At 49.6% G+C, this 23,006-nt stretch overlaps 1 protein-coding gene and 1 pseudogene across 2 annotated transcripts in view; both read right to left on the reverse strand.

The window, feature by feature from the left end:
• Positions 1–6,612: 6,612 nt before the first annotated feature.
• LOC122126935 lies at positions 6,613–12,249 on the reverse strand (annotated as a pseudogene).
• Positions 12,250–13,630: 1,381 nt separating this feature from the next.
• Kif9 (kinesin family member 9) overlaps positions 13,631–23,006 on the reverse strand; it is a 30,552-nt gene continuing 21,176 nt past the window's right edge. Inside the window, exons 15-23 of one of the 2 annotated variants that reach the window (XM_042701491.1) lie at positions 21,911–22,001; positions 20,910–21,043; positions 19,181–19,369; positions 17,843–18,057; positions 16,574–16,750; positions 15,473–15,588; positions 15,008–15,112; positions 14,679–14,816; positions 13,631–14,023 (exon numbers count right to left, since the gene is read on the reverse strand). In XM_042701491.1, coding sequence (XP_042557425.1) covers positions 14,697–14,816; positions 15,008–15,112; positions 15,473–15,588; positions 16,574–16,750; positions 17,843–18,057; positions 19,181–19,369; positions 20,910–21,043; positions 21,911–22,001 — 1,147 coding nt within the window. In that variant the 3' untranslated portion in view covers positions 13,631–14,023; positions 14,679–14,696. Of the gene's footprint in view, positions 14,024–14,678; positions 14,817–15,007; positions 15,113–15,472; positions 15,589–16,573; positions 16,751–17,842; positions 18,058–19,180; positions 19,391–20,909; positions 21,044–21,910; positions 22,002–23,006 lie in introns of both variants that reach the window. The other variant, XM_042701490.1, reaches the window with a different exon arrangement.

Consider the following 23,006-nt stretch of genomic DNA (forward strand, 5'->3'; position numbering starts at 1 on the left):
CCCCCCTGCTCTGCCCCCACACCTCCTCCCCCCTGCTCTGCCCCCACACCTCCTCCCCCTGCTCTGCCCCCCCACACCTCCTCCCCCTGCTCTGCCCCCCACACCTCCTCCCCCCTGCTCTGCCCTCCCCACACCTCCTCCCCCTGCTCTGCCCCCACACCTCCTCCCCCTGCTCTGCCCCCCCACCTCCTCCCCCCTGCTCTGCCCCCCACACCTCCTCCCCCTGCTCTGCCCCCCACACCTCCTCCCCCTGCTCTGCCCCCGACCTCCTCCCCCCTGCTCTGCCCCCCCACACCTCCTCCCCCCTGCTCTGCCCCCCCCACCTCCTCCCCCCTGCTCTGCCCTCCCCACACCTCCTCCCCCCGGCTCTGCCCCCACACCTCCTCCCCCTGCTCTGCCCTCCCCACACCTCCTCCCCCTGCTCTGCCCCCCCACCTCCTCCCCCCTGCTCTGCCCCCACACTTCCTCCCCCCTGCTCTGCCCCCCCACCTCCTCCCCCCTGCTCTGCCCCCACACCTCCTCCCCCTGCTCTGCCCCCCCACACCTCCTCCCCCCTGCTCTGCCCCCACACCTCCTCCCCCTGCTCTGCCCCCACACCTCCTCCCCCTGCTCTGCCCCCACACCTCCTCCCCCTGCTCTGCCCTCCCCACACCTCCTCCCCCCTGCTCTGCCCCCACACCTCCTCCCCCTGCTCTGCCCCCCACCTCCTCCCCCTGCTCTGCCCCCCACCTCCTCCCCCCTGCTCTGCCCTCCCCACACCTCCTCCCCCCTGCTCTGCCCCCACACCTCCTCCCCCTGCTCTGCCCCCCCCACCTCCTCCCCCCGCTCTGCCCCCCCACACCTCCTCCCCCCGTTCTGCCCCCCCACACCTCCTCCCCCTGCTCTGCCCTCCCCACACCTCCTCCCCCCTGCTCTGCCCCCACACCTCCTCCCCCCTGCTCTGCCCCCCCACACCTCCTCCCCCCGTTCTGCCCCCCCACACCTCCTCCCCCCGTTCTGCCCCCCACACCTCCTCCCCCCTGCTCTGCCCCCCATACCTCCTCCCCCCTGCTCTGCCCCCCCCACACCTCCTCCCCCCTGCTCTGCCCCCCCCACCTCCTCCCCCTGCTCTGCCCCCCCACACCTCCTCCCCCCGTTCTGCCCCCCCACACCTCCTCCCCCTGCTCTGCCCTCCCCACACCTCCTCCCCCCTGCTCTGCCCCCACACCTCCTCCCCCCTGCTCTGCCCCCCCACACCTCCTCCCCCCGTTCTGCCCCCCCACACCTCCTCCCCCCGTTCTGCCCCCCACACCTCCTCCCCCCTGCTCTGCCCCCATACCTCCTCCCCCCTGCTCTGCCCCCCCACACCTCCTCCCCCCTGCTCTGCCCCCCACACCTCCTCCCCCTGCTCTGCCCCCACCACCTCCTCACCTTCTGCCTTCTACCTTCTGTAAGGTATTCTGCCCCCCCCACCCCAAAAGCCTGCAAGGTTGGAGGTGGGGTTGTATCTTGAAAGGGGGATGTGGAGGAGGGTATGGGGGTGTGTGTGGCGGGAGTGTTATCAATCACTTCTGGGGGGAGTGGGATGACTTGGGGAAGGAGAGAATTGCATAAAACTCTTCCGGGCTGGGAAGATGGCTCAGTGGTAGAGTGCTTGCCTTGCATGCCTGAGGCCCTGGGTTCCATTCCTCAGCACCACATAAGCAAAAAGAAAAAAGCCGGAAGTGACGCTGTGGCTCAAGTGGTAGAGCGCTAGCCTTGAGCTAAAGAGCTGAGGGACAGCGCCCAGGCCCAGAGTTCAGGCCCCACGACCGGACCCCCCCCCCAAAAAAAAAAAAAAAAAAAACAAAACTCTGGGCACTTAGGGGTTTATGCCTGCCATCCTAGCCACTTCGGGAACACTTGAGATCTGAAGATGATTCCAAGCCAGCCTGGGGAGGCCAGGACAGTCTTTGAGACTCTTCATCTCCAGTTAACCCTCAAAAAAGGAGTTGTGGCCCAGGTGGTAGAGCCCTAGCCTGGAGCCAAATGAAGCTCAAGAACAGGGCTCAGGCTCTGAGTTCAAGCCCCAGGACCAGCAAAAATAAATAACAAAACATGAGCCCAATTTTGAGGGTACAGTAAATACCAATTGATCATTTTGGAAAGTGGTGGTTTATATCATTAACTTGTTGGGTTTTTGTTGTTTTTAGTGGAGGAATGAGTGGAGGTTCCCACTAATTTTGAACTGGATTTAACCAATAAACAATTGAAGGTACGTGTCATAATTATTGAAATGCAATCTAGAAAATAGGCGCCATTAATTTTTCATATATTCTTTTTGTGTTTTATTTGAGTTATTTTTTTTTTTCAGTCAGAGTTCCTTTTATCTTTTATTTGCTCTGGTACCTAAAGGTCCATGGCCTATTAGACTTTCTAAGTTCCAGTTTTCCATAATTCCTTTACAAATCATGAGTGTTACTAATTTCCCTCATTGTAAGATGATAATATTAAGCCTAAGAATGGTGGCTCATGCCTGTCATCCTAGCTACTCAGGAGGCTGAGAGTTGAGAATCACAGTTCAAAGCCAGCTCAAGCAGGAAAGTCTGAGAGACTCTTATCTCCAATAAACCACTAGAAAACCAGAAGTGGCGCTGTGGCTCAAGTGGTGGAACTCTCACCTTGAGCTGAAGAGCCTCAAGGTCAGCGCCCAGGCCTAGAGTTCAAGCCCCACAAGGTGAGAGGAAGCTAAGCTGAAGTGAATGAGAAAAAGCAGGTATAGGTTTCCTGCTTAATAACTAAGTAGTTCTCTCACAGGAGGCACAGCTGAGCTTTTAATTGCTGGCCTGAGGATAGCATTATTCTGGTCAGAACTCAAAATGTAGTAAGCATATTAAAGCTTGAGGGTTACTGGGAAATTCTAAGTTCTTTGAGTTTGGGTTTTTTTGTTTTGTTTTCGTTTTATTTTGGTCTGTTATGGGGCTGGGCACTGTCCCTCAGCTCTTCAGCTCAAGGCTAGCACTCTACCACTTGAGCCACAGCACTACTTTGGATTTTCTGGTGATTTGTTGGAGATAAGAGTCTCATGGACTTTCCTGCCTCAGGCTGGCTTTGAACTGTGATCCTCAGATCTCATCTTCCTGAGTAGCTAGGCTGACAGGTGTGAGCCACTGGCACCTGGCTAAGTTTGGGTTTTTTAAGGCCTGCATTTTGGTTTGGTTTGGTTTTTGGCTATACTGGGGTTTGAACTCAAGGCCTCTTACTTGTTCCACTGCTCTACCACTTGTGTTGATTATTTTGAAATGAAGTATAGCAGACTCTACTGCTTGGAATGGCTTCAAACCACCATCCTTTATATCTGAGTAGTTGAAATTACAAAGATAAGCCACTGGCACTCAGGCTTACTTTGTGTGTATGTGTGTGTGTGCGCGTGTGTGTGCGCGCACGTGCACACTCAACTAGTACTAAGGCCCCTCAAGGCTGGTAACTTATTAAACCACTTGAGCCACAGTTCTCCTACCAGAGTTTTCCTGGTTAATTAGAGATAAGAGACTCAGGGACTTTTCTCGCCCAGGCTGGCTTCGAATCACTATCCTCAGATCGCAGCCTCCTGTGTAGCTGGGATTACAGGTGTGAGCCACTAATACCCACCTTGGGTGCACCATTTTTAATTCTAAGACAAGGCATAAGGGAAAAAAAAAAAAGGACAAGATGTCCTTGAAACTCACAGTTGAGTCTAGCCTCCTGACCAAAGCTCTGAATAATTTGGTTTTCATCATTATTGGATATTTATCTCCAGCTCTCTTGCATAAAGCCTTCCAAATAGGTTTAAAGGAAAAAAATGTCAAAGAAAAATCACACCGGGCGTTGGTGGCTCACGCCTGTAATCCTAGCTACTCAGGAGGCTGAGATCTGAGGATCGCGGTTCAAAGCCAGCTCGGGCAGGAGAGACTGTGAGGCTCCTATCTCCAATAAACCACCAGAAAACCGGAAGTGGCACTGTAGCTCAAGTGGTAGAGCACTCGCCTTGAGCTGAAGAGCTGAGGGACAGCGCCCAGGCCCAGAGTTCAAGCCCCACGACCGACCAGGAAAAAAAAAAAAAATCACATGAAGCCAGGCACTGGTAGCTCATGCCTGTAACCCTAGCTACTCAGGAGGTTGAGATCTGAGGATCACAGTTCAAAGCCAACCCAGGCAGCAAAGTCTATGAGACTTTTATCTCCAGTGAACCACCAGGAAACTGGAAGTGGAGCTGTGGCTCAAAGTGGTAGAGCGCTTGCCTTGAGCCAAAGAGATCAGGGACAGCGCCCAGACTCACAGTTCCAGCCCCATAACCGAAAAAAATAAACATATATATATATATATGTATATGTATGTATATGCTGTTTATTTGACTTTTCAAAAATTGCACCTGTGGACAATTGCAAACATGAAAACAAATCAATCCTATCCAGAGTGTTAAGTTTTCACACAGGATCATCCAGTGGAGGCTGGCCTATGAATTTCAGGGCTCTCAGGTTTAGCGCATCCTGCTGGCCTCTGGCAGCAATGTCGTTCTGACTCACAAGGATTTTCTCATGCAGAAGCCTCAGGACCTGAGCACAATGCCTAGGCCAGGAGAGGTTGTAAGAGTATCAACCAGTCTCTTCTATGACATCTCTTCTGCCTCTTGAGATATGTACCTGTTACTCCACCTGGGTGGAACGTAGGATTGAGGATTATTGGCTCTGTGCGCTTGAAAAGTGATTTTGTTGTTATTGTTCTTGGATTTTTGAGCTAGTCCTGGGGTTTGAACTAGGCACTGTCCCTGAGATTCTTTTTCTCAAGTCTAATTCGCTACCATTTGAGCCACAACTCCACTTCCAGCTTTTTCTGAGTGATTTTGGAGATAAGAGTTTCATGGACTTTCCTGCCTGGGCTGGCTTTGAACTGTGACCCTCAGATCTCAGCCTCCAGAGTAGCTAGGATTATAGGTGTGAACCACCAGCACCCAACTTTTTTTTTTTTTTTTTGATTTCGCTATTTTATATACTTGAACCCTCTCTAGAGACAGTCTAATGAAAAAGTAAATCTTCATCTATTAAGGCATTTGGCCCTGTTTAATTGGATTTGACCGCTTGGGCACACCTGCACAAAAGCTTTCAAATGAAATGTACCTTTTCGTTGCCTGAGCCTAATTGAAAATTTTCCCAAGGGAACATTTTCTACAATTGCTGGGAAATTTGCCATGTCAAGTTGAGTGTTTCAATGACCAAATTCAGCACTAAATTTTTGATGCCAAAAAAAAAAAAAGCACAAAAACCTTGAAGATTGGAACACAAGAGGACAGACCATTAACTCTGATGGTTACATCTATGTTACTGTCATTGCAACACTTAATTGTGCTGGGTAAATTAAATCAGTTGGATTTCAGTAATTAAGATACCCTGGGAAGCACACAGCTGCACAGATCTTGGCTTTTTGAGTAACACAATTATAGTGCCCTTGGGAGCTGGGAAGGTGGCTCAGTGGTAGAGTGCTTGCCTCACATGCATGAGATCCTGGGTTCAATTCCTCAGCACCACATAAACAGAAAAGCCAGAAGTGGCACTGTGGCTCAAGTGGTAGAGCACTCACCTTGAGCTGAAGAGCTGAGGGACAGCGCCCAGGCCCAGAGTTCAAGCCCTACAACCAACACACACACAAAGCCTTGCTGCCTTTCAGGTGATGTCAGGAAACAAGATATACCTTAGGAAATAGAAGCAATTTAGAACCTTGTACCTTATATGTCGACCAAAGGAGAAGAAACAAAAGATATCAATTTAGAGCCACCTTTCAGGAAATACTGCAGAAACTCAAAGCATGCAAAGGAATAGATGTTTGTTTGTCTTGGTCAGTCATGGGGCTTGAACTCTGGGCCTGGGCGTTGTCCTCAGCTCTTCAGCTCAAGGCTAGCGCTCTACCACTTAAGCCACCGTGCCACTTCCGGTCTTTTTCTGCCTATGTGGTGCTGAGGAATCTAACCCAGGACCTCATGCATATAAGCAGGCACTCAACCACTGAGCCACCTTCCCAGCCCCTTGTTTTGTTTTTAAGTGGTCCTAGGGTTTAAACTCAGGGCCTGTACTTACTCTGCAGGTACTCTACTACTGGGGCCACGTCACAGCCTAAGGAGTGGATGAACTTTTCAGTGGGGGGGGTTGCAGGGGAGACTTCAGTATTCCCTGATTGAAAGCTATTGGCATAAGAGAAGTTGCGAACAGAATAATTAGAACTGGAGTCCTGTGCAATTGAAAGGGGAGCATATTTGGCTTTCTCAGCCTGGTCATAAATTGAAAAGTGGGGACCAAAATGAGGGGAGGTAGCTATTATTAATCGTGTGTGTGTGTGTGTGTGTGTTGGTCTTGGGGCTTAAACTCAGGGCCTGGGCACTGTCCCTGAGCTCCTTTTGTTCCAAGCTAGCTCTCTACCACTGAGCCACAACTTTTTGGTGGTTATTTAGAGAGAAGAGGCTCACAATCTTTCCTGTCTAGGCTGGCTTTGAACCACAGTCCTTAGATCTCAGTCTCCTGAAGTAGCTAGGATGACAAGCATGAGCCATGAGAACCCAGTTTGGGGTTAATTTTTACAGAGGTGGTTGCTTGAGCTGATTTATTTATTTTCTGACAAACTTTATTAAATTCCATATTCGTATTGGGGGGGTTGTCTCTTGTATTCTAGAATCTCAGAATTCAGGGGGACAGTGACTTCACTGAATTTAGGTATTTTGCCTCCCAAAAGGACCTGCTGCTCCACTCCTGATTTTTTAATAGCTGCCAGGAAGATCGAGCCTCTGATGGAGCCATCCATTCCATGGCCCAAGCAAGAGCACTGGCAGTGAACTGCAGACATTCATCCTCCGACATGCCTTCTTGGTATGTAGCATCCACACAGCCATAGATAAAAGCTCTCAGAGCCTCATGGCAAAGGGCTCCCATGAGAACTGAGTACACCTGGCCCATTTTCTTCAGGGTCCCAGCCTCCCATGATGGTTCCTGCCATCAGATCTTTCGCGTGGTATCAATCACATATCTTCTTAAAAAGACTGGCTGCTGTGTGAAGCAGTGGAGGTTCATTAAGTTCAACGCAGTGGAAACCAAGCTCATAAGTGATGGCATCCGCTGCTGCTTGGGTATCAGCTGCTAAGCCTGGCAACAGCAGAAAATTCGGTTGCGAATAGGGGTCAGCTTGTCCATCACTGGCTTTGGGATGTAGGACCCCCTGGAGTCAGCCCCTAGAACCACACCCCTGCCAAACTGCACAGCCATGATGGTGGTCCCTGTGTTCACTACCCGGTTTTCCCAGTCAGGAGCAATGGCCTCGGAGCAAGGGCCAATTCCTCCTACACTTACTAAGGTGGTGCCATCTTCTTCCCCCAATGCTGCCACAAAGCTTGAGCTGGTTTCAATAATAGTCTAGCTTGCTGTATATCTTTTATTTCAGTCGGTCGTGGGGCTTGAATTCTGGGCCTTGTTGTTGCCCCTGAGCTGTTCAGCTCAAGGCAAACGCTCCACAAGTTGAGCCACTTCTGGTTTTCTGGTGGTTCATTGGAGACAAGAGTCTCATGAGCTTTCCTGCCCAGGCTGGCTTTGAACCGCAGCCTTAGATCTAAACCTCCTGAGTAGCTAGGATGACGGGCTTGAGCCACCGGTGCCTGGATTGCTATACATCATACAGAGAGTAGGGTGGTTATTATAGATAATGCATTGGTTTCCTAGGCTAGTGGCTAAAGTCGATTGATCCAAGGTTTGCTGTTACATCTGGTCTGGTCATTGTCTTATTTCTGTATTCAGTCTCTCAGTGGTATTAGTGTTCTTGGAGTGATGGAGCAAGAGCCAGAGCTTCTGGAGTCCCGGCAGACTGGACTCAGCCACTGATATGAGACAAGTAGGGTGAAGGGCAAGGAAAAAGGAAGGAAGGGAAGGAAGGAAGGGAAAGGAAGGAAGGAATTCCGTGTGGCCACATAGGGAAAAGTAGGTAATGAGGTTCAGTGACCCCAAAGTCATATTTTTCAGAGTGCTCACAAGAACTTCCAGGTTTTATAGAAAAGGAAGAAAAGCTGGGCACCAGTGGCTCACGCCTATAATCCCAGCTACTTAGGATGCTGAAGTCAGAGGATCATGCCTCAAAGCCATCCCTGGCAGGGAAGTCCGTGAGACACTTATCTCCAGTGAACCACCAGAAAACCAGAAGTGATGCTGTGGCTTAAGTGGGAAAGTGCTAGCCTTGAGCAAAAGGTCAGGGACAGCGCCCAGACCCAGAGTTCAAGCCCCAGGACCAACCAAAAAAAAAAGGAAGCGAAGAAGGGAGGAGGTTGAGGTGTGAATAACATCACAGGCAGTAGTTTTGGTAAGGCCACAGAAAAAAATCAATCCTCAGCTCCGGTTTTTGAAGGAATTGTCACTATTGCTTGGAGGTTGTTTCTGTCAAGTATTTAAAAAAATGTTTAAGGGTCAGTCCTGTCTTCTTCCACAACCCAGGGGACTGCAGGAAGGAAACACTCTATAGAGGAAAAGTTAAAACCAAGTAGTCAGATTGGGAAAAGAAAATGGATTAGGCCAGTGGCCTTTGCCCTCCTTCCTTAAAACAATGCAGGGATTGGTGGTGCATATACCTTAATCTCAACATTCAGGAACTTTGGGCTGGGAAGGTGGCTCAGTGGTAGAGCGCTTGCCTTGCACACATGAGGCCCTGGGTTCGATTCCTCAGCGCCACATAAGCAAAAAGAAAAAAGCCGGAAGTGGCGCTGTGGCTCAAGTGGTAGAGCGCTAGCCTTGAGCTGAAGAGCTGAGGGACAGCGCCCAGGCCCAGAGTTCAGGCCCCACAACCGGACCCAAAAAAAAAAAACCATTCAGGAAGCTGAGCAGAAGGCTTCTGACTTGAGTTCTAGGCTGACAATAAGGTCCTGTCTAAACAAACACAAATGTATACCAAAAAAAAAAAAAAGTGCTAAAGTCTAGTTGTTTTTTTAATTGGTTGTAGAGTTTGAACTCCTCAAGGCTTGGGCACTGTCCCTGAGGTCTTTTGCTTAAGGCTAGTGCTCTACCACTTCGAGCCACTGCTCCTGTTGTTTTCCTGATACTTAATTGGAGATAAGAGTCTCATGGACTTTTCCTGCCCCAGCTAGCTTTGAACTGTGAGCCTAAAATCTCAAGCCTCCTGAATAACTAGGATTACAGGCTTGAGCCACCAGCACCCTAGCTAGTTATTTTTATTTTTTTTGCCCATGCTGTCAGACTTGGGAGCTCAAGTATGCCTTATCTTTAATTCTTCCAAGAAACTAGAACTGTAGGTCTGATTCACCACACCCAGCAAGAATGTTTAACTTTTCAGCTTGGTCCCTGTGGCTCACATCTGTAATCCTAGCTACTGAGGAGGCTAAGCTCTAAGGATCGTGGTTTGAAGCCAGCTGGGGCAGGAAAGTCTGAGACTCTTTATCTCCAATTACCACAAAAATGTTGGAAATATAGTTGTGGCTCTAGTGATAGAATATTAGCCTTAAGCAAAAGAAGCTAGCACCCTGACTGTGAGTTCAACCCCAGGACCTGCACACACAAAAAAAGTTTTAACTTTTCCAAGTTAGGTACCAAATTATTTTTGTGCTGAACCCAGGGCCCCATTAATGTTAAACACATACTTCACGACTGAGACTCCCACCACAAAACAAAACAATACTGAAAATTGGAAATGAGAGTCTCACAGACATTTCTGCCTGGCTGGCTTTGAACAGTGATCCTCAGATCTCAGCCTCCTCAGTAGCTAAGATGACAGGCATGAGCCACCAGCGCCAGGCTTAGCACTGTTTTGAACTGTGGGCCTTATACTTACCAGACAGATACTCTAGGGCTGAGCCATGCCCCCCCCCCCCCCCCCGGTTATTTTGAGATAAAAGTCACTTTTTGCTTAGAACTGCACCTGGATTTCAATCCTCTCACTGTAATGAATGACAGACACACACTGCTATACTCATGTCTTTAGATGAAAAACTAAAGGCAGATGCTCATAGCTCACACCTGTCATCCTAGCTACTCAAGAGGCTGAGATCTGGGGATTGCCATTCAAAGCCAGCCCAGGTAGTAACAGCTATGAGACTCATCTCCACTAAGCTACCAAGAGCCAGAAGTGGCACTGTAGCTCAAGTGGTAGAGCACTGGCCCTGAGCAAAAGCAGCTCAGGGACAGCGCCCAGGCCCTGAGTTCAAGCCCCAGGACTGGTTGGAGTGGGAAGAGGGAGCCAAGTCCTCATGGCTCACACTTGTAATCCTAGCTACTCAGGAGGTTAAGATCTGAGGACTGTGATTCAAAGCCAACTTGGCAGGAAAGTCCTTGAGATTCTTATTTTATTTATTTTTTTGTCAGTCATGGGGCTTGAACTCTGGGCTTGGGTGCTGTCCCCGCACTCTTCAGCTCAAGGCGAGCACTCTACCGCTTGAGCCACAGCCACCACTTCTGGTTTTCTAGTAGTTTTTATTGGAGATAAGAGTCTTATGGACTTTCCTGCTCAGGCTGGCTTTGAACCATGATCCTCAGATCTTAGCCTCTGAGTAGCTAAGATTATAAGTGTGAGCTAATAGCATCCTGGCTCCTTGAGATTCTTTTTTTTTTTTTTTTCTTGAGATTCTTATTTCAAATTAACCACCTAAAAACCAGGAGTGGAACTGTGACTCAAATTGGTAGAGCACTAGCCTTGAGCAAAAAGCAACTCAGGCATAGCACCCAGGCCCTCAGTTCAAGCTCCAACAGAAGGAAAAAAAAAAAGATACATAGTCATCGATCTTTTTGATCTATTTCAAAGTCTTTCACAATTTTTTTCTATACTTTAGGCCAACTTTTCTTCAAATAGTTAGTTACATTAAGCCAGGTACCGGGGGTTCATACCTGTAATCCTAGCTAGTCTGGAAGCTGAGATCTGAGGATCACAGTTCAAAGCCATCCCGGGCAGGAAAGTCCATGAGACTCTCATCTCCAATGAACCACCAGAAAACTGGAAGTGGCACTGTGGCTCACTCAAGTGGTAGAGAGCTCGACTTGAGCTGAATAGCTCAGGAACAGCAACAAGGCCCAGAGTGCAAGACCCATGACTGACAAAAATAAAAAAGAGGTAGAGTGCCAGCCTTGTGCAAAAGAGCCAAAGGACAGCAACAAGGGCTGGAGTTTGAGCCCCATTACTGGCACTTGATTCTCTTTATCAAGAATATGTGCAGATTCTCTCATCTGTCCACTGGTGGAATAGGAAATCCCTTCAGGAGTGTTATGAATCACACGTGACCACCCCATTTGACCAGCTGCCCCCTCTCTTCCGGTTATGTTGGAAGCCTCGTGCTTCTTTGTGTGGTTTGTGCAGAGGGTGACGCTTGGTGTATTGCCATGGCTTATCCCATCCTTGGGATTACTTGTTTCACTTTGTGTTAGAACTGGCCAGAGAAGCAGAACAATAGCATTTGTCCTAAAATGATGTAGTTCATTTGTCCACGCAGCCAGCCTCCATTACAGAGGCCCAGCTCGCCCTAGCTAAGAGACTCAGGATTGGCAGAGTCTAGGGGTTCTGGTGATTGGGCTCTCCCAAACACACCAGTCACGCTTCTGATGAGCAATGAAGGGAAAAGAGATTGGAACACCCTATGACCCATATTTCCTATGTTGCATTTCCTGAAAAGCTAACCAAAACCTAACGTCTGCCCAGTGTCTTTTTGCTGGTTCTGGGGCTTAAACTCAGGGCTTGAGTGATGTCCCTGAGCCTTTTTGTCCTCAAGGCTAGTGCTCTACCACTTGAGCCACACCACTACTTCTGGCTTCTTCTCAGTAATTTACTGGAGATAAGAGACTCAAGGACTTTCCTGCCTAGGTTGGCTTCAAACCTCATGCCTCAGATCTCAGCCTCCTGAGTGGCTAGGATTACAGGCGTGAGCTCCTGGCTTGTCCCTGAGGTTGTTTGTTTTTCCTCAAGACTAGTGCTCTACCACAGCTCCATTCCAGTTGTCTTGGTGGTTAATTGGAGATTGGTAGTTAACGGGCTTTTCTGCCTGGGCTGGCTTTGAACTGTGACCCTCAGATCTTAGCTGTGTGAGTAGTTGGTGCCGAGAGCCACCAGCGCCCCGCACGTTTCTACCTTTTTATTTATTTATTTTTGCAAAAGGTCTGCTCCTGTTCCTGCAGCCTCCATTTGGGAACTATACAAATTCTGCCGCTTCCATCCATCTGGTGACCCCACCTGAGTAAGAAGACTTAATGTCTTCCATCTACCTTCACAGAAGTTGGTCCCATGGCCAGACATGACAACCAGAGGTGAGCTGGAATTTTTTTCTTTCACATCTTCCTATGACAGGGATGTCAATCAAAACTTCGCCTAGCACGCATGAAGCCCTGAGTTCAATTCCTGAGTACCACATACACAGAAAAGGCCAGATGTGGTATTGTGGCTTTCAAGTTGGTAGAGTGCTAGCCTTGAGCAAAAGCAGTTCAAGGATAGTGCTCAGGCCCTGAGTTCAAGCCCCAAGACCAGCAAAAAAAAAAAAAAAAAAACAACCCAAAAACCTGTTACAGCTGTCTCCAATCACAGCACCATCCTTGGGACTGGTGTCAGATGGAGAAGCATCCTAGAATACGCCAAAGGCCACAGTGAAAAACCAGCTGGACAGCAAAGTCCTTAAGACTCATCAAAAAGCTAGAAACGGAGCTGTGACTCAAGTAATAAGAGTGATAAGCCTTGAGCAAAAAAGCTCAGGGATAGCTCCCAGGACAGGTCCCTTCCCCCTCCTTCCCCCCCCCCCCCAAAAAAATAAAGGACTCATCTTTCCTGCTCAACCATCAGTCACCAGTGTGATACCTGTGTTTCAATCCAGGGTAACCTGGACACTTTCCTTGGGCTTCCCTATGGTCACACAGGATACACCCAAGCCCCTGGGGCTTGCAGGCTGACTGATGCTCCTCTAGCTGCCAAACAAGTCTCCAGACTTCCACTCTTTCCTCTTACATTGTTTTTTTGTGGGCTACAGGGCCTTGGCTATGAATGTACTCTGAGTTTGTGCTTTTTCTCTGAAACCCAGAGAGACAGAGTGAGAGAAAGGGGAGGTGGAGGGAGACAGATAAGACAGACTGTGACACCTAGTCCAGGTGTATAAGAGAAATTGTGACGTCTAAGGATACACCCCTTACAAGTTACTCAGTCCTAGGCACATGGACCCAGCTCTGCCTCATCTTTCTCTGCTTTCTGGAGTCACTGTCTAGACGAGATTTCTTTTTTTTTTTTTTTTTTTTTTAAATCAGTCATGAGGCTTGAACTCTAGGCCTGGGCGCTGTCCCTCAGCTCTTCAGCTCAAGGCGAGCGCTGTACCATTTGAGCCATAGTGCCACTTACGGTTTTCTGGTGGCTTATTGGAGATAGTTTCACGGCCTGGGCTCGCTGTGAACCACAATCCTCAGATCTCAGCCTTCTGAGTAGCTAGGATTACAGGCGTGAGCCACCAGCGCCTGGCTTAGACATGATTTCTATCTTGGTTGCTGAGGAGGAAGGGCCTTCTGCCTTCCCTGGCCCAGGAATATAGAAAAGAGGCCATGAGAACTGGAGACGCAAAGCTACTCAAACCAACTCACTCCAATAGATCCCCCCAGCAGAGCAAAGAGGCTTCCCAGATGGGTAAAACTTGCCAGGGAGCCTCACTGATCTATTTTCATTTTTTCCTATTGGCCGCTCAATTTTAACACCACTTATACACAAAAGAAAAGGTGTCCTTTCAGATAAGAAATAACGTGGAGTTCTTAGAGGAGCACTAAAAGTCCAAAGTAGAAGTAATTTTATCCTGTTCTTCCATATAAGAGGATTAAAAAAAAAAGTATTTTTCAGGAGATGTTCATTGAAGGATGCTCTCCTTGGAAGGCGGGCCATTGCAGTTTGTCTGGGCAGTGTACCAGCTTTGGATCTCTGGGCCAAGTGATGTACTAGTTCCACTAGAGCAGGCTGGAGTTGCTGGTCTCGTCCTTCTAGGTACCAGTAATGAGACTGTCTTCTGTGTGACTGCTGGAAGCCTTTTGATTTTCCAGTAATAGTGCTAGACAAAGACAAGGAGAGAATGGAAGAGACTGACCGGGAGATGTGGACTTCATGAAGACTTAGAGACTCTTTTCTCATTCACACCATCATTCTTCCTGCAAACATCCTAAGTTTGTGTTCTGCTTGGATTTTTTGTTTGTTTCTGTTGTTTTTTGCCCCCCTCCCCTCTCCTCCGTCATGGGGCTTGAACTCTGGGCCTGGGTGCTGTCCTTGAGCTCTTCAGCTCAAGGTGAGCACTCTACCACTTGAGCTACAGTGCCACTTCCAGTTTTCTGGTGGTTTATTGGAGAATAGTGTCTTATAGACATTCCTGCTCGGGCTGGCTTTGAACTGTGATCCTCAGAACTCAGCCTCCTGAGTAGCTAGGATGACAGGCATGAGCCACCAGCACATGCTTCTTTCACTGATCTTTTTTTTTTTCTTTTTTCGCCAGTCCTAGGACTGGAACTCAGTGCCTGGGCACTGTTCCTGAGCTTCTTTTGCCCAAGGCTAGCACTTTACCACTTGAGCCACAGCGCCACTTCTGCCTTTTTCTGTTTATGTGGTACTGAGGAATCAAACCCAGGGACTCATGCATGCAAGGCAAACATTCTACCACTGAGCCACCTTCTCCGCCCCTAACTGATCTTTAGCAAAGCTTCCTCCAGTCCAACCTGTGGTTGAGTCCATGTCTAGCTCCACCTCGGCCGCATCTGTTCCTGTTTTGTCTGCCTCCTGTGCTGAGCAGCTTTCTTGCAGAGGACCTCCTTGACCGTCAGGGGCCTCATAGGATCCTTAGGCCTTAACCTAGCCTGTGAAGGACACATCAGGGACTTAGCACCCACCAACCAGGGGGATAAGCCTGGCACAAGCCCCTCCCCCCTTGTTGCTCTATAGTCCCGCCCCATCCCACAGAAGACAACGAACTGTGGGTGGCTCTGGATCTGCACGGCTGTCCTAAGTTCAGGAGATTGCCTTGGAAATATGGACCTCTTTGAGTTACCTTCTGATCTGTCCTGGCTTTGGCATTATAGAAGGAGATGGAATCAGGCCCATCGGGCAGTGCCGTCTGCTGTAGCTGGCTGAACTTGTCTTGGTCGTCTTCTCCCTAGGGGGAAGCCAGACCCTAATATAGTCTCTTCCCTTTCCAGCCTGGCACTGCCAGGAACCACCCTGGCAGCGCCTGTGTTGGGCATTGGGATATATGTCCTACGTTGACGGGCACCTCTCAAACCCAGCAATCCCCGTGTCTCAGCATCCACTCCAGAAGAGTGGCAGTAGCGAGAGTGGTATCTTCTTTCTCTGTCCCCTCCCCTTGATCACTGAGGATCTGGGTCTCTGGCTGGTCCAGCCATGGGAGAAGAGCCTGGGGCGCCTCATATCTTGCCATATTTGGGGGGAGAACACAAGGCCGCGCAGGGCACTGCAGCCTCCGTTAACCTCACTCATGGTCCTTCGTGCCACTCACCAGAGACACAACCCTGCTGGCGGGCACCATGCCTGGCCGGATGCTGCCGCCCAGCTTCAGTGCCGCCTGCATGTCCTCAGGGATGACAAAAGACTCGTTGTACCAGATGTCAAATTCTGCAAAGAAGCAGGGAGACAGTCAGGTGGAAGGGAAAACCCTTCTGTCCCAGAGCTTATCCCAGGATCCAGGATCTTCCATCCTCTTCCCCTACCCGATGCCCTGGCCTTATCTCCTGTGGTCAGCCCTAACAGCCCTGGAAACCACACACCTGAAGTCCCTGTTCAACCCCATCTGTGCCAGCAAGCAGCTCTGAGGGCATTTTCCAGAACCCAGCTCAGAGTCTCTTTTTTTTTTTTTTTTTTTTGGGGGGGGGGGTTGGTCATGGAGCTTAAACTCAGAACCTGGACCCTGTCCCTGAGCTCTTTTTTTTTTTTTTTTGGTCACTCGTGGGGTTTGTACTCAGGGCCTGGGCGCTGTCCCAGCGCTCTTCAGCCCAAGGCAAGTGCTCTACCGCTTGAGCCCCAGCGCCATTTCCACTTTTCAAGTGGTTTATTGAAGATAAGAGTCTCACGGACTTTCCTGCCTAGGCTGGCTTTGAACCATGATTCTCAGATCTCAGCCTCCTGAGTAGCTAGGATTACAGGCGTAAGCCACTGGGCTCCCAGGTCCTGAGCTCTTTTTGCTCAAGGCTAGCTCTCTACCACTTGAGCCACAGCTCTGCTTCTGGTTTCCTGGTGGTTCATTGGAGATTTATACGTCTCACAGACTTTTCTGCCAGGGCTGGCTTTGAACCTTGATCCTCAGATCTCAACCTCCTGAGTAGCTAGGATTACAGGTGTGGACACCAGCTAAGTATCTTTCTCTTGACCTCAAGAGTCCTTCCAGACTTTTTTTGTTTTTGGGGGGTGGGGATTGGTCGTGGGTCTTGAACTCTGGGCCTGGGCGCTGTCCCTCAGCTCTTCAGCTCAAAGCTGGTGCTTTACACCTAGAGCCACAGCACCACTTCTGGCTTTTTCTGCTTATAGGGCCTCATGCGTGCGAGGCAAGCGCTCCGCTGAGCCACCTTCCTAGTCCCCTTCCAGACTTCCTTAACTGACCCACCTGTGAGCAGGCGGTGGCGACACTGGTCCACCAGGCGCTGGCAGTACTGGATCTCGGCCCTGAGGTCTCGCAGTTCCTGGTACTCGCTGCGGTACTGCTTTTTCAGGTCTTTGAGCTTTACAATCAGCAGGAATTCCTCCTCGTCTATGATCATCAGCCCCTTGCTCTCGTACTCACCTGCAGGGTGATGGAGGGGGTCAGGGGATGAGGCCAGCCTGCCTGGGTTGGTGAAGGAAGACATTTGACCCATGAACGGGCACAGTGCTGGCCAAGTCATGAATGACAAGGAGGCTGGACAGCAGGATTGAGCGAGGCAAGGAAGTAAAGAAAGCACAAGGCTGTTAGATCGTATCTGTAGGAAGGGGCAATTTTTTTTTTTTTGGTCAATCCTGGGGCTTGAACTCTGGGCCTGGGCGCTGTCTCTCAGCTCTTCAGCTCAAGGCTAGTGCTCTACCACTTGAGCCACAGCACCACTTCTGGTTTTCTACTGGTTAATTGGAGATAAGAGTCTCACAGACTTTCCTGCCCAGGCTGGCTTCAAACTGTAATCCTCAGATCTCAGCCTCTTGAGTAGATAGGACTACAAGGGTGAGCCACCAGCACCTGGGCTCTAGAATGGTCTGGATCAGAGTCTCCTCCTCCATCAGTCTCTCTCCTCCCTTTTCCCCCTTCCCAAACCGATCTCATCAAGTTTCATGGTTTTTCTTTTTTTCTTATGCTGTCCTGTGGCTTAAACTCAGGGCCTAAACTCAAGCCTCCTGCTTGGCTTTTTACTCAGGGCTAGCCCTTTACCCCTTGAGCCACAGTCCTACTTCTAGCTTGTTTTCATGGAGATAAGAATCTCAGGGATTTGTCTGCCCAGTCTGGCTTCAAACCATGATCATCCGATCTCAGCTTCCCGAGCAGCTAAGATTACAGGCGTGAGTCATGGTGCTCGACCTCCGAGGGTACTTTTTTACAAATCCATTTACTGCCTAGTGTGGTCTCCTCATTTAGCCATGGATGGGGCCTGCCCCAAGGACCTTGTATAAGGGGCTCCCAGCTAACCATCTCCTGGGGCTATTTATTGCAAAACCACAGGCCAGTTTGTCCATGGACAGCATCATCAATGAGGTGGAAGGGCTGGAGCTTAGGTCTGAGATGAGGACGTAAGGAAAGACATGATACTTGTAGAAGCTGGACCGCACCCCTTCACCCCTGAGGGCTGACCAGCACTAAGCCCTACGCAGCAGGTTGAGAGGGCCCAGGCCCTCTCCTCTCCATGTTTACCTTCCGTTTCCCGTAGTGACTTCTGGCTTTGCAGCGCCTCTTTAGTGGAATCTATCTCCTTTTTGATGGCATTGATGCGCTGCGTGATCTCACTGGCCTTTTTCCTCCGTTCATTCAAGATGGATTTGTTTTCTTTGAAGATGCGGTTGATCTCACTACCTCGCTCGTTCTTAAAGTCCTCAAAAGCCATAGGTTTGGTGGGTGGAGTACTCGGCCTAGGGACAGAGGAGGAGGGGAGATAACAAGGAGACAGGAATGAGGAGCTACCCTTGGCAGCACCAGGGACTTGATGTTTCTTCACTAGAGCTCCTGTGGGCAGAAGGCATTCATGGGTGCCTAGAACTTTTATTTCTTGTGTGTATGCTCACGCATGCGCTAACCCTAGGGCTTGAACTCAGGCCCTGGGCTCTGTCCCTAAGCTTTTTTTTTCCCCTCTCAACGATAAAACTTTACTACTTAGTTGATCCACAGCTTTTGCGGTGGTTTTTTTTTGGGTGGGGTGGGGGTTTATGGCGTAATTTCTTGGAGTCTCACGGACTTTCCTGCCCAGGCTGGCTTCAAACTGCAATCCTCAGATCTAACCCTCTCTGAATAGCTAGGATTTATAGTCATGAGCCACTAGCAACTGGCAAACATTTTTTTCTTTATAGACATGAGCCATCAGAACCTTTTTATATAATCATCTTCTCTTTCATATTTCCTAAAAACTCATTTGATGACCCACCAGGGAAGTGACGAGAGGAAAAAGAAGGAATTTCACTGAGAGAATTTTGTGCCTTTTGAGTATTTGCAAAAGATGCACATTTACCAGCACTGGTGGCTCACGCTTGTAATCCTAGCTACTCAAGAGGTTGAGATCTGAGGATCACAGTTCAGAGCCAGCCTGGACAGGAAAAGTCTGTGAGGCTCTTATATCCAATTAACCACCAAAAAGCCAGAAATGGAGGTATAATCCAAGTAGTAGTATACTACTTGGTAGTATACTACTACTTGGTAGTATACTACTACTTGGTAGTATACCAACCTGGACTGAAAAAGCTAAGGGAGAGTGCAAGGCTCTGGAAAAAAAATTATTAAAAAAAAAAATGCTAGCCGGGCGCCGGTGGCTCACGCCTGTAATTCTAGCTACTCAGGAGGCTGAGATCTAAGGATCGAGGTTCCACGCCAGCCTGGGCAGGAAAGTCCATGAGACTCTTTATCTCCAATAAACCACTAGAAAACCGGAAGTGGCGCTGTGGCTCAAGTGGTAGCGTGCTCGCCTTGAGCTGAAGAGCTCAGGGTCAGTGCCCAGGCCCAGAGTTCAAGACCCACGACCGGAAAAAAAAAAAAAAAAGTTACCTGGGTGGGCGTGATTCTTCCTTAGGCGAGTCCGAGGGCTCAATACTGGATGTCTCCCGGTCCCGAGAAAGCATGTCTTTGGCATCTCCATCTTTGGAAGACAGGATCAGCTGGGTCTTGGAGGTGGAACTCAGGTCGAAGTCTTTCCCGCTCTGGGGGCTGCTGGCTCCTTCCTTCCTGACTGAGGGGCTGGCAGGAGGCAGGAATGCCCTCAAGGCCCAGTCGATGAGAGCAAACAAAGAGCTAAAGATGTTGTTCAGCCCTCTCCATACCCAGAGACCCACACCATTTAGTTCCTATCTTTTCCTTCCCTTGGTTGGTTAGGTTCATTGGGGTCAAGGGTTGAGCCCAGGCCTTTCATGCTTGGCTAATATTCTACCCAGTACCACCTCCTATCTCTCCCTCCTTAACTTCAGGACAAACTGAGGAAGAGAGGGAGAGCTTCTTTTTCTCTCCTTCTCTCCCAATGAACAAGGATCCCTCAACTGTCTCAGGGGGACACGCCTAGCAAAAGAGTAAACAACGGGACTTGAAGGTGTGCGGACCTGGGGGGTGGGCTGCAGGCTCTCAGGAGCCAATGGGAGTGATGAAGTTATTAGTCACGAGGAAGGGTGGATCTGTCTGCCAGCCAATGGTAAACTAGGAGTCCAGGCTCCCTTGATCTGGACCTATCTGACCTGAGACTCTTTGAGTCCAAGCTCCCCTGATCTGTACCAGTACCCCTACCACCTCTCAGGAAAGTAGTCGACCATCTTCCCTTCAGCTGTGGCACGCCTGAACAGAACTAAACTGACGAGAGGATGCCCACGGTTATTGTTTCCACCATTTCCTCCTCTACTCTATCTTCCCCCTTCTTTTCTGAATTTTTTGTTTTTATTTTTTGTCGGTCGTGGGGCTTGAACTCTGGGCCTGGGCACCGTCCCTGAGCTCTTCAGCTCAAGGCGAGCGCTCTACCAGTTGAGCCACAGCGCCACTTCCGGTTTTCTGGTGGTTCATTGGAGAGAAGAGTCTCACAGACTTTCCTGCCTGGGCTGGCTTTGAACCACGATCCTCAGATCTCAGCCTCCAGAGCAGCTAGGATGGTTAGGATGACAGGCGTGAGCCATGGGCACCCAGCTTTTCCCTCTGTACCTCTTCTTCCCTTTTCTCCCTTTCTTCCTTCCTCCCGCCTTCTTCCTTCCTCCCATTCCACTTTCGTCCTTCTCCTTCTTCCCCTTCCCCTTCTCTCATCTCAGACTGGCCTGCAATGCAGGCTTCCCCCACCCAGAGCTTGGATTATAGGCATGTGTGACCATTCCCAGCCTCTTCTTGCAGCAAGGGTGTCTCAGGGACCACTCTCCATGCACGGTATTGAATAGCAAGGGCTAGGGTGTGACTGCCCTCTTGAAAAAGCAGGAAGAGCAAGGTTTCCCTCCACTGTTTGACGCTCACCCCTGAACTATGGCCCACTGTGAGAGCTATATTCGTCTGCTTAGGCTCACAATACCACTGTGACTTTGATGCTGTCGTTCTTCCCATTTTAGGGCTGTGGAAACAAGCGTACCATCATTGCCACCCTACACCCAAGATGATCTCATAGGTGTAGCAAGTAAACCTGAACACGAACTCTGAAACCTGTATGCTTGCCTACTGCTACTCAGCCCTGGCTGGACGGCAGAGGGAGCGGGTGGACGCAGTTAACACCTTTGCACAAGGAGGACAGGGGTGAGCTAGCCAGAAGATCTCTCACTTGATCTGTTCTTTGAATCCTTTCTTGGTCTTGGACTTCTTCCCGGGTTTGGAAGAGTAGGGGGCAACTCCGAGTCCAAAGCTTTGTCCATCAGGTTCACCTACTAAGTGGCCATCAACATCCACGATCCCTGCCTAGATAGAGGCTGGTGTAAAGGTCTTGGGGCAAGGTTAAAAGTTGGGGCTTCTAAGCTGGGTGCTGGTGGCTCACACCTGTAAATCCTAGCTGCTCAGGAGGCTGAGATCAGAGGATCCTGGTTCACAGGTAGCCTGGGCAGGAAAGTCTTTGAGATACTTTGTGGGGTTTTTTGTTTTGGGGGGTTTTTTTGTTTTTTGTTTTATTGCCAGTCCTGGGGCTTTGAACTCAGGGCCTGGGCAGTAGCCCTGAGGTTTTTTTTTCTTTTTTTGCCACTTCTGGCTTTTTCTGTGTATGTGGTACTGAGGAATCGAACTCAGGGCTTCATGCATGCTAGGCGAGCACTCTACCACTGAGCCACCTTCCCAGCCCCTCCATGAAATTCTTATCTCCAATAAATGCCCAAAAAAAGCCAAAAATGGAGTTGTTACTCAAGTGGTAGAGTGCTAGCCTTGAGCAAAAGAAGCTTAGAGACAGGGCCCAGGCCCTGAGTTCAAGCCCCAGAATCAGAGCAGGCACATATGCACACATTCCCTCCCCCCCCCCCCCCCCCCCCACGTTTGGGCTTCTCAGAGATGCAACTAGATATGACCTAAGGCTTGAGATGGGCCTGTTTCCCCTACATACTAAGATCTGGCAGTACCTGCTGATGCCAGTTTTTGGCTGTCCAAATACCCCTGTCCTAACCCATCCCTGTGGCTCTGAAGAACAGTTTCTAGTCTAGGTCCAATGTGTGGACATCATTGTTCAATTCAGAAGTGGCCGGCTCATACAAAGGCACCCCGTGCTCCTCCTGGAGGTACCTTTTCCTGAGGCAATCCTAGGTCAATAAGCAGGTACTGTTAGCAGGAAGCAGGTGTGCTTACCTTCTGCACAGCAGAAATGGTTGCAAAGTCATTCTTATCTATGAGAGTGTACTTCCTGCGCAGGGCAGACTCTATCTCTTGTTCCTGTTGGCTTGAGAGAGAGAGACAGACAGAGTTTTATGGGGGGCCATACTGGGCCCACTTGGGCAAAACTAAGTTCTGGATTAGAAGGGGTTTTTGTTGTTTTGTTATGTTTTGTTGTTTTTTGTCAGTCTTGGGGCTTGAACTCTGAGCCTGAGTGCTGTCCCTCAGCTCTTCAGCTCCAGGCTAGTGCTCTACCACTTGAGCCACAGCGCCACTTCCAGTTTTCCAGTGGTTCATTAGAGATAAGAGTCTCACGGACATTCCTGCCTCAGGCTGGCTTTGAACCGCGATCCTCAGCTCTCAGCTTCCTGAGGAGCTAGGATGACAGATGTGAGCCACTGTTTGAGCGATGAACATAGTGGCATAGACTGTTGACAGGAGGCAGAGGAAGGATCTCAGTTTTGAGGACCTATCTCAAAAACAAAAATATGAAAGGGCTAGAGGTGTGGCTCAAGGGGTAGAGCACCTGCTTAAGAAGTACAAGCTCTGAGTTCAATCCCTAATAATGAAAGAAAAAAAAAAAAGTTGTTGAGACACATCCTTATCTTGAGCCTGAAGACAAAGCACATAGAGGGCCCACACATTCACTGTTCGGTATCCAAACCTACACCCAAACCATCTGACATGCCAGGTGCATCTGTTCCAGAGGTGACACATCAATATGGGCTGTAAGGCCTATGCTCCGGCCAAGGTTTGCTCTCTAATAGTTCCTCAGAGTCATGGGACCAGTCTTTGATATTGCCCAGCCTGAACTGGCAGTGGGGAGATCTGCACTCAAACTATAAATGCCTTCCTTCTGAAGGTAGGGGGCAGGGGAGTCTGGTGATGCCAAGCTCTGAGTAGGTTCACAGCTCTCACACTGTGGACTTCCTATCCTATTAATGAACTCAGTAAACTTCCACACCCAATACTCTGATCTGAACCCTCACATGACAGAGAGAAAGGAGTGCTCTTGAAAGCACGTACCCAGGATCATGGAAAACGATAGGCAGGCACCTGTGGCTCATGCTTG

This window comes from Dipodomys spectabilis, unplaced genomic scaffold (assembly GCF_019054845.1).
Source record: "Dipodomys spectabilis isolate Male_0828 unplaced genomic scaffold, ASM1905484v1 ptg000292l, whole genome shotgun sequence".
Classification (NCBI taxonomy): domain Eukaryota; kingdom Metazoa; phylum Chordata; class Mammalia; order Rodentia; family Heteromyidae; genus Dipodomys; species Dipodomys spectabilis.